Source organism: Carassius gibelio, chromosome B14, assembly GCF_023724105.1.
Source record: "Carassius gibelio isolate Cgi1373 ecotype wild population from Czech Republic chromosome B14, carGib1.2-hapl.c, whole genome shotgun sequence".
Classification (NCBI taxonomy): Eukaryota; Metazoa; Chordata; class Actinopteri; order Cypriniformes; family Cyprinidae; genus Carassius; species Carassius gibelio.
In genome coordinates this window covers 11760518-11774137 of record NC_068409.1, presented here as the reverse complement: position 1 = coordinate 11774137, position 13620 = coordinate 11760518, and the positions used below count along the sequence as shown (strand labels likewise).

Here is a 13620-nt window from a genome sequence, read left to right as displayed (position 1 = left end):
ACCCTTGTCAAAACATGAAGAGCTTTTTTTTCTGAATTGATCTAAACAGTTTGGCCTTTATTCCTTGGGATAATTAACAGTATCAACCCTGTGGTTTATAAGCTATTTTGATCTTTCACAGCATTAAAGCAATGAAGACAGCTTTTAACTATTACTATAACCCAGTGTCAGTACTAGCATTCCATCTTAAATTCAGAGTATTTTAATTCGACAATTCACTTTATTACAAGGGTCAATGTAAGGTGAACTGGCAGGTGAACTGTCCCCATAAAAATTTGGATGCATAAAAAAAATGTATAATAATAATTAAATAATAATAATAATATTATAATGGAGTACAAAAGGCGTAAGCATTGAAGTAAAAACAATAAAATAACTTGCATCTTTAAAACCTTAAACTCTATAATACAAAAAAAATCTTTGGAAAATAATACCAAAATGTAAATACTAAATAGACATCATGATTATGAATACGTTTTCTTAGTCAATATGAGTTTCATAAAAAGGTAAAAGATAAAACTGACCTTGGCTCACAGTTGTTTTTCCTGTCACATGACAACAAACAGCTTCCTGCAAGTTGGTTACACCACACTGACTTATAATAATAATAATAATAATAATAATAATAATAATAATAAAACATATTATTTTATTACAAACGACTTACATCATTCTATTTACTTTTTTATAATTCCACTACATTGCTCTGTTCTAGGAATATGAAACATTTTATTTTTCAACGTTAACGACAACACAACAGCCCTGGTGAAAAACAGAAGCGGCCTCTTTAAGAGAGGGGTGCAGGCGCGAGGCATTGTCTATACAGAAGTGCGCAAGAGCCAATGGAGAGGCGCGTGACAGAGTTTGGGCAGAAGGGGTTTGTCTCACCTGCTCGAAATCACTTCAAGAGGAGCGTGAACAGGACATTTTCAGCTCACGACAATTAATATGCACGTATCGGACAGTTAACACTTCACTTTAGATAACAGTGATGAGCTCAAGTCTGGGCCGTGCGCCTTTCTGAGGGACGGCACCACTCCGGAGACGCGTCCGGTTTGTTTGCTACAACTTGGCAACTCATCACGTCGGGATTAAACCGTGAGCGCTGAGACCTTTCTACTGTCGAGTTGCTTTTTAGCCATCATTATGGAACTGAAAAAGAACCAGACGCAATGCAAAAAAGTGCAGGATAATGCTGAATTAATTGCGGAGGAATCCATGTAAATTTGTGTTCTTCCCTGTTTTTTACCTATGATGGCATCGTTATAAAATTGCATGGGCTCTGAGCACTTCAATGACGAATATTTGTTTGTTAAAAATAGATTCTGTACCTTTGGGAATAAATCGTGTTGCATTGAAGTTTTAGGAATTAAACATCACAACCTTCCAAGCTGTGCGCAACAGAAAGAATGGAGCACACGGGGATCGAAGAGGTGAACCAGACGCACCAGCAGCACGAACCCATCAGCTTTGGAATAGATCAGATTCTCAATGGCTCGGACCAACCGAGTAGCTGCATGCTGCCGAGCAGAACCGGCGACCCGGACTACGCGCTCGCGCCGAACGTCTATGGCAACGGCTACAACAGCATGTACAATCCGGCCTGTTCGATGGCGGCGGGACTGGCAGGTTCTTACAACGTAAACATGAACATGAATGTGAGCATGAATATGAACGTTAACGTGAACTCAGGGAACGCAGGTGGTGTCATCCGCGTCCCGGCCCACAGACCCATGCCACCCGCACCTCACCCCCCGACTTCTGCCCATCCACCGGGCATCGCGCCGGGGATACCTAGCATGGGCAGCCCCGCCAGCTTCACGTTCCCCTGGATGGAGAGCAGCAGAAGATTTGCGAAAGATCGGCTGACCGGTAAGACTTGAAGATATTTACAGCACTGCCAAAAGAAGAATACGTCTTGCTTCTGTTAGAAAAAAGGGCACGCTTATGAGCAACATCAACAAAAACGGACGATTCATTTTGTTGCTGACTTTTAAGGTCAGTGTTATTCACTAACAATGAGAAATTCCCTTTATTAGTTCGGAAGGTTTTTTTTTTTTAATTGCAGATTAAATGTAAATCGCAGATTTCGCAGTGATTTTCTTATAGGATAAATTAAGACGATGAATCACAAAAAAATAAATAATAATAATAATAAAAAAAGAAAAAAAAAAGAAAAGCAGCAGCATTCCCATTAATAGAAACAAACAAAACACAGGCCTATATATAAAAAAAACTGCTACGGTATGTTTTGTACTGAAATTACTTGCACTGTTACTTTTAAAATCGAACAATACGTCTCAAGATTACAATAATGAATTGTATTTTATTATTGTAGCTATAAAGAATGAAAAAAATAAAACCTATTATTTTTCAGGATCCGTTTCTACTAAAATATTTTTAACTCTGTGCCGTACTACCTTAAAGAAATAGTAGCCTATTTTAATGTACAATGGTCTTTTGCATTTACATTTATTTAGTTAGTAGAAGCTTTTTATTCAAAAGTAAGGCTTTTTATTCAAAAATAAGGAACACAGCACCAATAAATCTATTTAATAGGCCCATATAATTTAAGATTATTTAAGAATTAATTTTTTTAAAGCCAAATAGATTTTACTCTAAAACATGTTTTTTTTTTGTTTGCATTTATTTTATTTTATTTTTTTTGCCAATAGTAGGTGTTTATATTTAAGTTGACGTTTTTCCTTTTTCTCTGCTAAAACACTTCTGATGTCTATAACACAGCATTGTGCTTGAATTAATATCGGAAACCCTTTAAACACTCCACTAGCTTTACCACTCGACCCATCAGAAGATTGAGGAGTAACACGAGACAATCTTTTGAACCAGCACAATAAGATTTTATTTGAGAGAGGCCATGATGTTGCATTGAAGGAGAACCGACATCATCTCGGCCTGTGGATATTATACGTGTGTATTGCTCATAAAAACACAGTGGCTTTCAAAATCACAATTTTTTGTGCAATGGTTTTATGACACCAAGTCACATCTATATTCTTGAGCTACTGTCTCTCTGGGCCTTTACGACAAATGAATCATGATACAGTTGTTTGCAGGGAGCTAAATGTTGCCACAGCCAGTAGTAATGTGTAATGGCATGTTGACAAATCGTTTTAATCTACGCAAACGTAATACCAATAGAGATCCAACAGAGGACGATTTTGGATAACATTTCCAAGTGGGACACACACACACACACACACACACACACACACAAAGAAAGAAAAATAGCAATGCCTGTGCTTGATTAGTTACAGAAAATGAAACAATTATTTTATTACGTGAATGCTCTTTTAATTTATACGCTTTAATATACATAATTCTATATATAATTTGAATGTATATTTTTAGTAAATAAATTCAAAATAATGAATAAGAAATATAAGAGATTTATGCATCACGTTATTTGTGTCTCGTCTGTAGTCGTAACATCCTCTTTGGTTTTCCATCTGGTCAGTTCGCGTCTTCAGATGACGTCACCCACAGTGAGATGAAGATGAGGAAGAATATGGATTTCTGCGCATTAAATATTCAGAATTCCGCTCTATTCTCATTAATTATTCAAATGAGAGAATGATATGTCAACTGCAAAAGCTCTTTTGTAAATATGCTTATCAATTTTACTCATAGTCACTTTGGGCCACTCGTTTATTATATAGCATCTCTTTCGTGCCTTTGAATTGCGGTGGATACAAGGTAAAGCAGGACATATATCAGTTTTTTAAACGAAATATGTTTAACACACACACACCCACACCCACATTTATATATAACATTGAAAACACAAAACCACACGGTCTTTTCATTTTCAAGATATTTACATTAAATTATACTAAATGTATAAGTTACAATATAGTTTAACAATTGCAATTATTTGATGCCTCTCTCCCAGCGTCATCCAAAGGAACCAGAGCCACTTATTCATAATGCACAAGTCACGGTGACTGTCTGGAATTGGTTTCTCTTTTTCCAACTATTTTCTCCGTCAGCTTGAACTGCATGTCTGCATTTCACCACAAGTGTCACGGCGCGTAAAGCTGCACAGACAGGCCTGAGACTCGATATGCACTGCAGGCCGGACATATCATGCCGGATTGGGAGGCGATGAAAGGCTATACCACATGTTTTTTTGTTAATTGACTCCTTGGCAGTTTGCAAGTTTATAAAAATCCAGAAATGCATAAACAGATCAGTCGTTCTCCGGTCAATAAACACAGGCGCTCTGGTGATGGTAACGGCCTTTACGCACGGCTTCTCTGTTCCTGTTAACAGCACTGGTGACAACTGCGGCGTGCAAGGGAGTATAAATATAACTCTGGAAACACAATAAATGCTATAATCGACCATTTTGAAATTGATGGCGCGAAAAACGCACGTTTTGGTGTCTTAATTCAAACGGTCTGCATTTGTTTCCGCGCGTGCTCTGAAAAGGCTCAGTCGCTTGTAGGCTACTTATGCGCATAACAGTATATTCATCAGTAGGTAAATTTATTTGTATTACCGCTGCTGGAGAGGACTGTTGGGTCCAGCTGCATCACAACAAGGGGAGGCGATGGTCGTAATCTGATATCACTGGCCTTGGAGAAATTGCTAAATGAAATTGCATGTGGATGCCCCTCTATCTGAAATGACAATAATGATCTTTCCCACCCATAAATACAAATGATTATGAAACTGAGACGAGGTTGCGTAGCCATGGTGACAGTGTCTGAAGGGACGACGAGGCTCTCGAGCGGACGGTTTATGGCTTTCCTTGACAATTATTTTATTTTATTCGATATTTCAATTCCCAGCTGGAGAGAAAATTTAAAGGCACATTCTGTTTTGCCTCACTGCGCGTAAATAGCGACAAATGCCCATGTTATATTTCAATATCGCGCTTTGAATCCATTACATGTATATTTATTAGATTTTTACAAAGGTAATATGCGCAATGGGAAAGGCAGGGGCTGTCGCATGAAGGTGATATCACGTATAACTGATTTTATTACTGGCCGCATATTCTCTAAGGCAAGCTTTGATTTTTTGATGTGCTCACCATAAATTTTATTACACAGACTAATCATTTAGAATTCCCTCTGCTGTCGAGACTGAATACGGGGATTGTTTTTGTTTCCATTTGACCCACATATGTATCTGCAGAGGAGTGTTTCTGGGTAATGTGCTATTAGTTCGTTCTGCAATCTGCACACCTTACATATAAAAGAAAAAGACAAAAATAAATAAATAAAACCGATTAAGTATAGCTGTGACCACGTAAACTGAGTTTATCATCTAAAATACATTTTAAATACCAAAACAAATTAATTTCTCTTGATCATTTTGATTACCCGTGTGCTTAAGTGATGATGACGCGTGCCGCCTGTCATTCAAGATCAGCGTTTTAATTAAAAGCCAGCAAATCTAATTACGCAAAGGAATGAAGTCTATGCGCTTAATCCAATCAGAAGCCTTTTTACTTGCTCGTCTAATAAAACATGACAAATAAACTAATGATCTCACAGCATTAATAATGGTGTGATCAAAATAAAATATCTAGCCTATATAAATAAAATCATGACATCTTGTTTTTTTTTTATTATAAGTTTTAACGATAAATTAAGTTGCATCACTGAGGTTGCCCAAAACAGATTCAGTGTCAGACTGACCTCATGACAGACCTTGAGGAATCCCAGCGTGACTAGTGTGAACTGTTGAGAAGCTTTTCTGAGAGCCACCGACGAATCTTGAATTACAGAAGTACGTGAATGAATGTAGTTGAGTGGCCAAGAACAGACATTTACAGATCCCCAACATGGTATTATCTGAACTCCAACTCTGTCTTCACACATGACCCGCCAACCATTGCTAGACCCAAGTTCAGCCACAAGAATAACAAAACACATTAAGCAAAGGTCACTCTCTGGTCTAATTTGAATTATATATATATATATATATATATATATATATATATATATATATATATATATATATATATATATATATATATATATGTGTGTGTGTGTGTGTGTGTGTGTGTGTGTGTGTGTGTGTGTGTGTGTGTGTGTGTGTGTGTGTGTGTGTGTGTGTGTGTATATATATGTGTATATATATATATATATATATATATTTGTCTATATAAATTATTGCATTATAATGTTTTGGAAATATCTTTGCTTGATTTTATTTTTTATATTTTTTTTCTCACAGAGTTGCATCTACACTGTACAGTCCTTGTTTACATTTTCTTCAAATGTTCAATATTAATTTTTTTTTGGCTTCTGTTGAATCAAACATATTTTTCCCCATTCAAAATATAGTGCAGTGGAAGCCAAAATGTGAATTATTTTTTTTATTTATTTTTTATTACATTCATAGTTTTTCATAACATATCATAAATCATATGTTATTACTAAATTAAAACAAGCATATGTGAGGTGCAAAATTCATATTATTGGCTGACACAAGTTTTTCCAGTGGTTGATTCTTATTTGGTCCTCTTGAATGTGTACATGCTTATAATTTTTTTTTTTTTACACCATTGTGTAAAATGGTAGCATCACTGGGTAATGTAGCAGCATCACTACTAACAGATGCTGTTCGAAATGTGCAAATGAACGTCCCTGTGCACTATAAACAGCAATGTGCAACCTGCGATGCATTTGTGTTTTCATTTTATTCAGGTGCACAAACACTGCTAAAACATCAGGACACTATACACGGTCAGAAAAACAATGTTGTTTAGACTCCTAACCGCCACAGAGGCCTTGATTGGGTTCCAGTTTGTTACCCTTTGGTGAAAAGGTCCCACCATAGGAATCATTTGTGATCCCCATAAATACTGAAAAAACACAGTTTCTGATATATGTATAGCAAGTAGTATTTGCTTTAATGCATTTATAATTTTATAAAGTGACATATAGTGTCAAAATTGGGCTCAAATGCATCTAGGAAAGGTGCCAAACTGTCCACATCGGTTATTCTTATTCACAGCTGCTTCTATTAGGGACATTGGTGGGGAAAAACAGGAAGGAGGGGAAAGGTGAAAAGAAATTCAAATAAATACATACAAAGAATTCTGAATGCAACAATCAAGACCTCTGTTGTAAAACCATGAATAATGGATAAACAATACAGAAGGACTGAATGAGAAATGAGCCTGAGTTCACTGCTACTAGCACTTTGTGTTATATAAGCCTGAAATAAAAATGTCCATGTATGTGCTGAAGTTAAAGGTGACCACTGACCTATATATATATATATATATATATATATATATATATATATATATATATATATATATATATATATATATATATATATATATATATATATATAAAGATCAGTGCGTTCGACTGAGGTAAACGGAACTCGAAGCGAACACTATGTTCAGTTCAGATAAACTAATCACAAATTCAAATCACATAAAACGTGAGCTTATTTAAGGTTCTAAGTGCGTGTCGAAATATCGCTATATCATCAATATTATTAATCTTGACTTATGTTTTTACCTATCAAATTAAATTAATGTTCCAGAACATAGCCTAGGTATATGTAAATAGGCTCAGAAAGACCCTCCTGGCGTTCGTTTGTTTCTGTCCTAATGACCATGAATTTCATTCCACTGTTAAGACGGTATAATGCCATTAAGATGTCCCAAAAACATTAAAGGCATTGAACAAGAAAACTTGTCAATAACGTTTTTTTCTTCCAAAATGGATTTGCATTTATACAGGACTAATATAAAATTATCAAATTAATATAGAATTATTGTAATCAAGATTTCATTTCATTAGGCTAATACTAATTGGCTATGATTTTTTTAAATTTAATGGCTCTTCGTGAATGTTATTCTTTTCAGTGTTATTGAATTCATTGTTTTTTTGTTTTGTTTTGTTTTTCAGCTGCTCTCTCACCGTTCTCCGTGACACGACGGATCGGTCATCCGTACCAGAACCGAACTCCACCGAAACGGAAAAAGCCCCGCACGTCGTTCAGTCGCGTGCAGATCTGCGAGCTGGAGAAACGCTTCCACCGGCAGAAGTACCTGGCGTCCGCGGAGCGCGCCACGCTCGCCAAGGCCTTGAAGATGACAGACGCTCAGGTCAAAACCTGGTTTCAAAACAGAAGAACAAAATGGAGGTGAGTGGAAATATATTGGATCCACGAATAGAAAATAATAGCTATATAGTCCTAGAAGTCTTCACTATAAAGCTGTATAAGGCTGTTGTAACTAATTCATTATTTCGATCTGAATCCAAGGCTTTCAAATAATTTTTGTTGTCAGTATCTGATTATATATAATTCCCTAAAGCAGCTAATTTGGTCAGAACAGTTTAAGTGAAAAGGGTGTTTAGTGAAAAAATAATATTGTAAATTTGCAGAGGATTGCGTTTTATTTGTTTATTTATTTAACATTTGACACCGATTGCCTTGACCAAGCAGAAACATTCAAGCTCTTAAAAGGCTGTGTGGAAACTTGCTGTCCATGCAGTACCTATACTTCTGAATAATTGAGATCATGTCCATCCTTTCCCCATAATCTACTCAACCTTTTGCTGTTGGCTCTTTTGAAGCAAATAAGTGCCCAATCTTATTAAGAGCTGGCTTACTTACCTTTGGTTTTACCAACAGGCTGCAATAGAAGAGGGAGCTGGCTGAACATGATTTATTTATAATGAAGCTGAGTCATGGCCTTTAACAAATAAAAATTTATTATGGTTGTTTCAGTATGCCTACTCGTCAATATTTATGGAGCTCAACTTAATTCAGCAATTATCTGTATCTGCTGAAAGCTGCTGGGAAACATTCATTAGCGTGGTCGCTTTGCTTTTAGATGGTCTCTTAGGAATTAAATTCTGGTAAAGCTTACCTCACCACTGGATACCAACCGAACCTGAATATCAATAGCAACACTGAAAACAGTTTATTTCAGAATGGATTCAGATGTCATGAATGCATGAAATCATACATCCTAATGACTCCTTCCTCCATGACAAAATCTGTCCGCCATGAGGGTCTCCATACCTGCCGCCTGGCATCCATTAGCCACACATCACAGCTAAATGCATCACTGTAATGCGATTGCACTTGGCTCATTTGATCACAGGCTTGTTACCCGTACGATCGACACGCAAATACATCCTTCATTCTCAAAGTGTCTGTAGACTACAGTCGAATATTTTACACCACAACAAACCTGAGAAACCTGGAGTAAAATGCACTGTTTCTGTTTGCATTTTCCATGCTGTTAGTGATCAGCGAACCATCATTTAAATGTGATCAAATACTAGGACATTATAAATGTTAATTCTTTAATTTATTTTAAGAAAAAAAAAAAAAGAAAATACACATTTGAATTACTAATTACAATAGTAAGCCTCTAAAAAATGCAGGGAAAAACATTATTTTGATGCTGCCAAAAAATTAAGTAAAAAAAACTATAAAATTAAAATAAATGAATTTATGTTACCTGAAATATGTTTTAATTTGCCTGTTAGTTGTAACACTTATGTTACACTCAAAATTAGTTTTCTGCCTAGCCATGCCTTCTAACCTTGAAAAGGGGATGTCAAATCAACTTTATTTATTTTTTTAATTCAAATTGAACAAACTTGTGGTAAATTGGACATTAAAGGGAAAGTTCACCAAAAAATGTCAATTCTGTCTTTGCTTTGTCTACAGTTTTTTTTTTGTCCATACAATGAAAATCACAATGACAAATGACAAAAGGTTGAGTAAATGATGATAAAATGTAAATTTTTGCGTGAATTATCCCTTTAAGTTAATGCAACTGGTCGAAGACTTAATCATATTTGATTTATCAAAGTACATAGGGTCCCTGACCAATAAAATAGCATCTATTCATTGTTTTGTCATGTACTGTTATATAATAATACTCCCATCTTTATGCTGACAGCTCCAGTTGGCTCCTCATGTGTACATTATTAAATGTACAGAACCATTAACATTCATGCATTTCATTCAAAATGACTTTAGTCATAACACACATATTGTTATTTTTCACAAAGGCATGACATGTCTTTTGTGTATGCGGAGAGCTCAGATCTCTCAAGGTAATTAAAACCAGCCTAGGACCTGCACCAGATAAACATGTTAGTTGACATAATCCGCTTTTGTATTTGAAAAGGGTCTCTGTCACTGCACATCATGTTGACTTCAATCATGCGTCTCTGATGACAGGAGGCAGACCGCTGAGGAGAGAGAGGCTGAGCGACAGCAAGCCAGCCGCCTGATGCTGCAGCTTCAACAGGAGGCCTTTCAGAAGACCCTGAGTCAGCCGCTCCAACAAGACCCTCTCTGCCTACACAACTCCTCGCTTTACGCCCTGCAGAACTTACAGCCTTGGGCCGAAGACAACAAGGTGACGTCCGTCACCTCAGTCGCATCTGTGGTCTGACCCACAACTCTCATGAGTGCTAGTTAACTGAGAAAGGATTTTATAGGACGCCAATTAGAACTTAATCTAGGTGGATCTCTGACATTCTCACTTGGACTCACTTCATGAGCATCTGTACCAAGCCATACGCTTTTTTTTTTTTCTTCTGTGAGATGGTAGAAGAGATCTAGCTTTTCCAATCATATATGGAAAGATTCTATTCAATTGCAATGATTTTTGACAGGATCAGCTTTGAGCCTGTGATAAATACCCGCTAGATAAACCCAATAACAAACAGGGATTTTTTTGTATCTGTTTATCATTTGTCAGAAACATGCATATTTAAGTCTAGGCATGGAACAAAAATGCTAATTAAAGAAAACCCTAATCAAAACAAAAACAAGCACACTAAGTTCACATTTTCATTCCCACCTGAATCTGACTGGTCATTTGCTCGTCCCTTACGCTGCATTCTCGTTCCTCTTTCTTCAGCTACCCATCTAAGAGAGAGAGGGGCTTTGTCCTTTCCAACCCAAAACCGCAAAGCTGTCTGATGAATTTCACCCATCAAGACGGCTGTTTGTCTACGTGCCATTTGGCATCAAGGAGACTGACTCAACCCCAGACTCGTTCATTCTTGTTCTTTTTATTTGTGTTTATTTTTTTTTTCTTTGGACTTTGTAAGATGTGTTTGTGATGCATGTTCTCTACATTTCCTGTATGAAGAAATGGACTAAAAACTGTTCGTTCTGTCCAGCTGGAGTCCTAACTATAACGCAATTTGGAAGCAATTATGGAGGCACTCTCTATGGATTCTTCATGACGTGACGTTTCAAGGTGTTTTATATTAAAAAGAATTGTGACTTCTAAGACTTCTGGTTCATCCTGTGTAACATTTATTTAGAATACTATAAATGGTGAAATCTGTTATTTTTGCACAACTACTGATTATAGAATAGCAGAAATAATGCTATTCCTTTATTGGCATTGATAGTTCCATGTGAGAACCTTTAAATCTATGAAATCTTTCCATTGCATTTATAGTGGAAAACGGTTCTTTATATTTTAGATCGTTGAGAACCATTCATTGAAAGGTTCTATGAGGAACCAAAAAAGGTTCTTGTTTGACATTAAAGTAAAAACACCCCGTTTGAATGAAGTTTTAAACTCATTCAATTTGGTTGAGCCAATATTGGGCTGATAGGGATGCTAAAAAAAACAAGGTTTTGATAGTACCACCACCATTTTTTGGGGGAAATCATACAACAAATGGCTTATTTTAACATCGATAACAACACGCCACTTTTACATTTTACCTATATTAAGCCAAAATTATCATTCACTGTCAACTTGTCCAAACCTGCTGGTGAGAACCTGCGAGTACAGTTTGTATACAAAAACAAGTTCTTGACAACTATTTTGAAAGCATTCATCACCCATGTCCACCCAGACACCGTAAGGGCGTAAACAACTGATGGGATCTCCGAGAGCCAAGACAGCAGTCAAAACAGCAGTTTCCTCATTGGTTACCACAGCAGAGTGATATCCACGTAACACAGGGAGGGGACGTGGAATCATAGCAGTTTTATCCGCAGTAAATGAGCCTTTACATTCTGTTCTACACACGACTGCATCTCCCAGGAAATGCTAAAGAGCTAAACTGATTACAGCGCTCTACAGCCTGTGGCTTACAGAAAGGAACCAGCAGTTGCACAAACCACAGCTGGAAAACAAACATCTTTCAACGGAAACAACAATTCTGCTGGATTTGTGTGATTGGCCTGTTTTAAAATTCATTATACAATAATTTTCGAATTTTACTCTCATACGAGCAAATTAAACATATTAACATCTTGCAAACTATTTCTGAATTACTGACGACATTCAAATAACATATTTTTGTTCAAAATTTTTTTATTTTTATTTTCTTCAGGTAACCTAAAAATGCATTTTGTGTTATGAGATCCAATTTACTTGTATTTAAGTCAAAAATAGAATTTAATATGATTGAATGAATCTGACAAAATCAGGTTGCTAACTAAAGTCAAATGGAGTAGAAATAACATAACTAGTTAAACTTCTTAAAATGTACATATAGTTTTGGGGTGTTTTTTAAATAAATACATTTTAATTAATTTATAAAAAAAATACACATAAAAATGATAAAAAAAGTCAAAGGAAAGCCATTTATAAAACGATTTCTATTTCAAATAAATGCTGCTTGAACTTATCAAAACATCCTAAGACCTGTTCCTCATTGATGATAATAACAAGAATCATTATTAAAAATTGTATTATGCAGTAAATCAGCATATTAGAGTGGTCTTGTGAAACTGTAGTGAGTCATGTACAATAAATACTACTAAAATACATTACACCTTAAAATATAATATTACAATAAAAAAAGTGTTATATTAAATCGCCATAATATTTCGCATATTACTGTTATGCTTTCATTGGTAAGCACAAACTATATATAAAAAAAAATTATAATGTTAGATTTATGTACTTAAAATATTAGATTTCAATGGAATTTAAATGAAGTATAATTTATCAAGTAAAATATTCACTCTTAAATAAGTCCATAATATGAAAGAATGTTCCGCATTCATTTATTTTTTACAGGTGTTTTGAATTCATTATTTAGAATTTTGTTTTAGGTTTGAGGGGAAATGTCTGTAAATTTAACACAAAATGTACTGGTAATTATCTGCCAAGGACATTAACTGGTTTTCTATGTTTTTTTTTTCTTTTTTACAGTGTTGCTCAAACTTCTCTTTGTTTCTGTATTCTCTTCTATTATAAAGCTGTCGTCAAATGTATCGGCCTATACAATAAGCAAAACAACAATTTGGCAACTGTCTGTTTTAGCCATCACACTCCTGCTGTGTTTAGCCAAGTTTGATGCCATCTCGCCTGGTTTAGATCCTGTCAGTGTGAGTCGCTTGCTGCGGTGACGCCTCTCCTACCCTCATTTCCTCTGTCAGTCTTTCAGCCGCTTTCATCTTCCTGTCTATTCTGCCATTGCGACGTGACTTGGCTCATTTTGCTGGAATTCCTTTCGGCCTCTGTTTTCGAAAACTCTCTATTGTGTTTGGCCACAGGTGCTCCGAGCCTCTCTTTCTCCTGCTGATGTGCCTTCATGTTTTTTTTGCCCTATCTACCTGAGGGCCCCCACCTCAGCCAATAAAATGTTACCACACAAGATGAGAAAGAAGCGA

The 13620-nt window shown here is 36.0% G+C and overlaps 1 protein-coding gene across 2 annotated transcripts; it reads left to right on the top strand.

Annotated features, from left to right (window-relative positions):
* The first annotated feature begins 863 nt into the window (after nucleotides 1–863).
* LOC127971734 (T-cell leukemia homeobox protein 3-like) lies at nucleotides 864–11306 on the top strand. Of its 2 annotated transcripts, XM_052574958.1 has the most exons (4): nucleotides 866–1872; nucleotides 7905–8142; nucleotides 10204–10384; nucleotides 10892–11306. In XM_052574958.1, exons 1-4 carry the CDS (start codon nucleotides 1410–1412, stop codon nucleotides 10901–10903), a joined length of 894 nt encoding a protein of 297 aa, XP_052430918.1. In that variant the 5' UTR covers nucleotides 866–1409; the 3' UTR covers nucleotides 10904–11306. The 2 variants fall into 2 exon arrangements, with proteins under 2 accessions (XP_052430917.1, XP_052430918.1); XM_052574957.1 differs by lacking the exon at nucleotides 10892–11306 and having other exon boundaries at nucleotides 864–1872; nucleotides 10204–10885.
* Nucleotides 11307–13620: the final 2314 nt, after the last annotated feature.

Bases quoted from the DNA above. Each gene is read 5' to 3' on its own strand.
- LOC127971734 (XM_052574957.1), top strand. From the start codon at position 1,410: ATGGAGCACACGGGGATCGAAGAGGTGAACCAGACGCACCAGCAGCAC. The intron at 1,873-7,904 runs GTAAGACTTGAA...TTTGTTTTTCAG, and splicing joins TGCGAAAGATCGGCTGACCG to CTGCTCTCTCACCGTTCTCC. The intron at 8,143-10,203 runs GTGAGTGGAAAT...CTCTGATGACAG, and splicing joins AACAGAAGAACAAAATGGAG to GAGGCAGACCGCTGAGGAGA.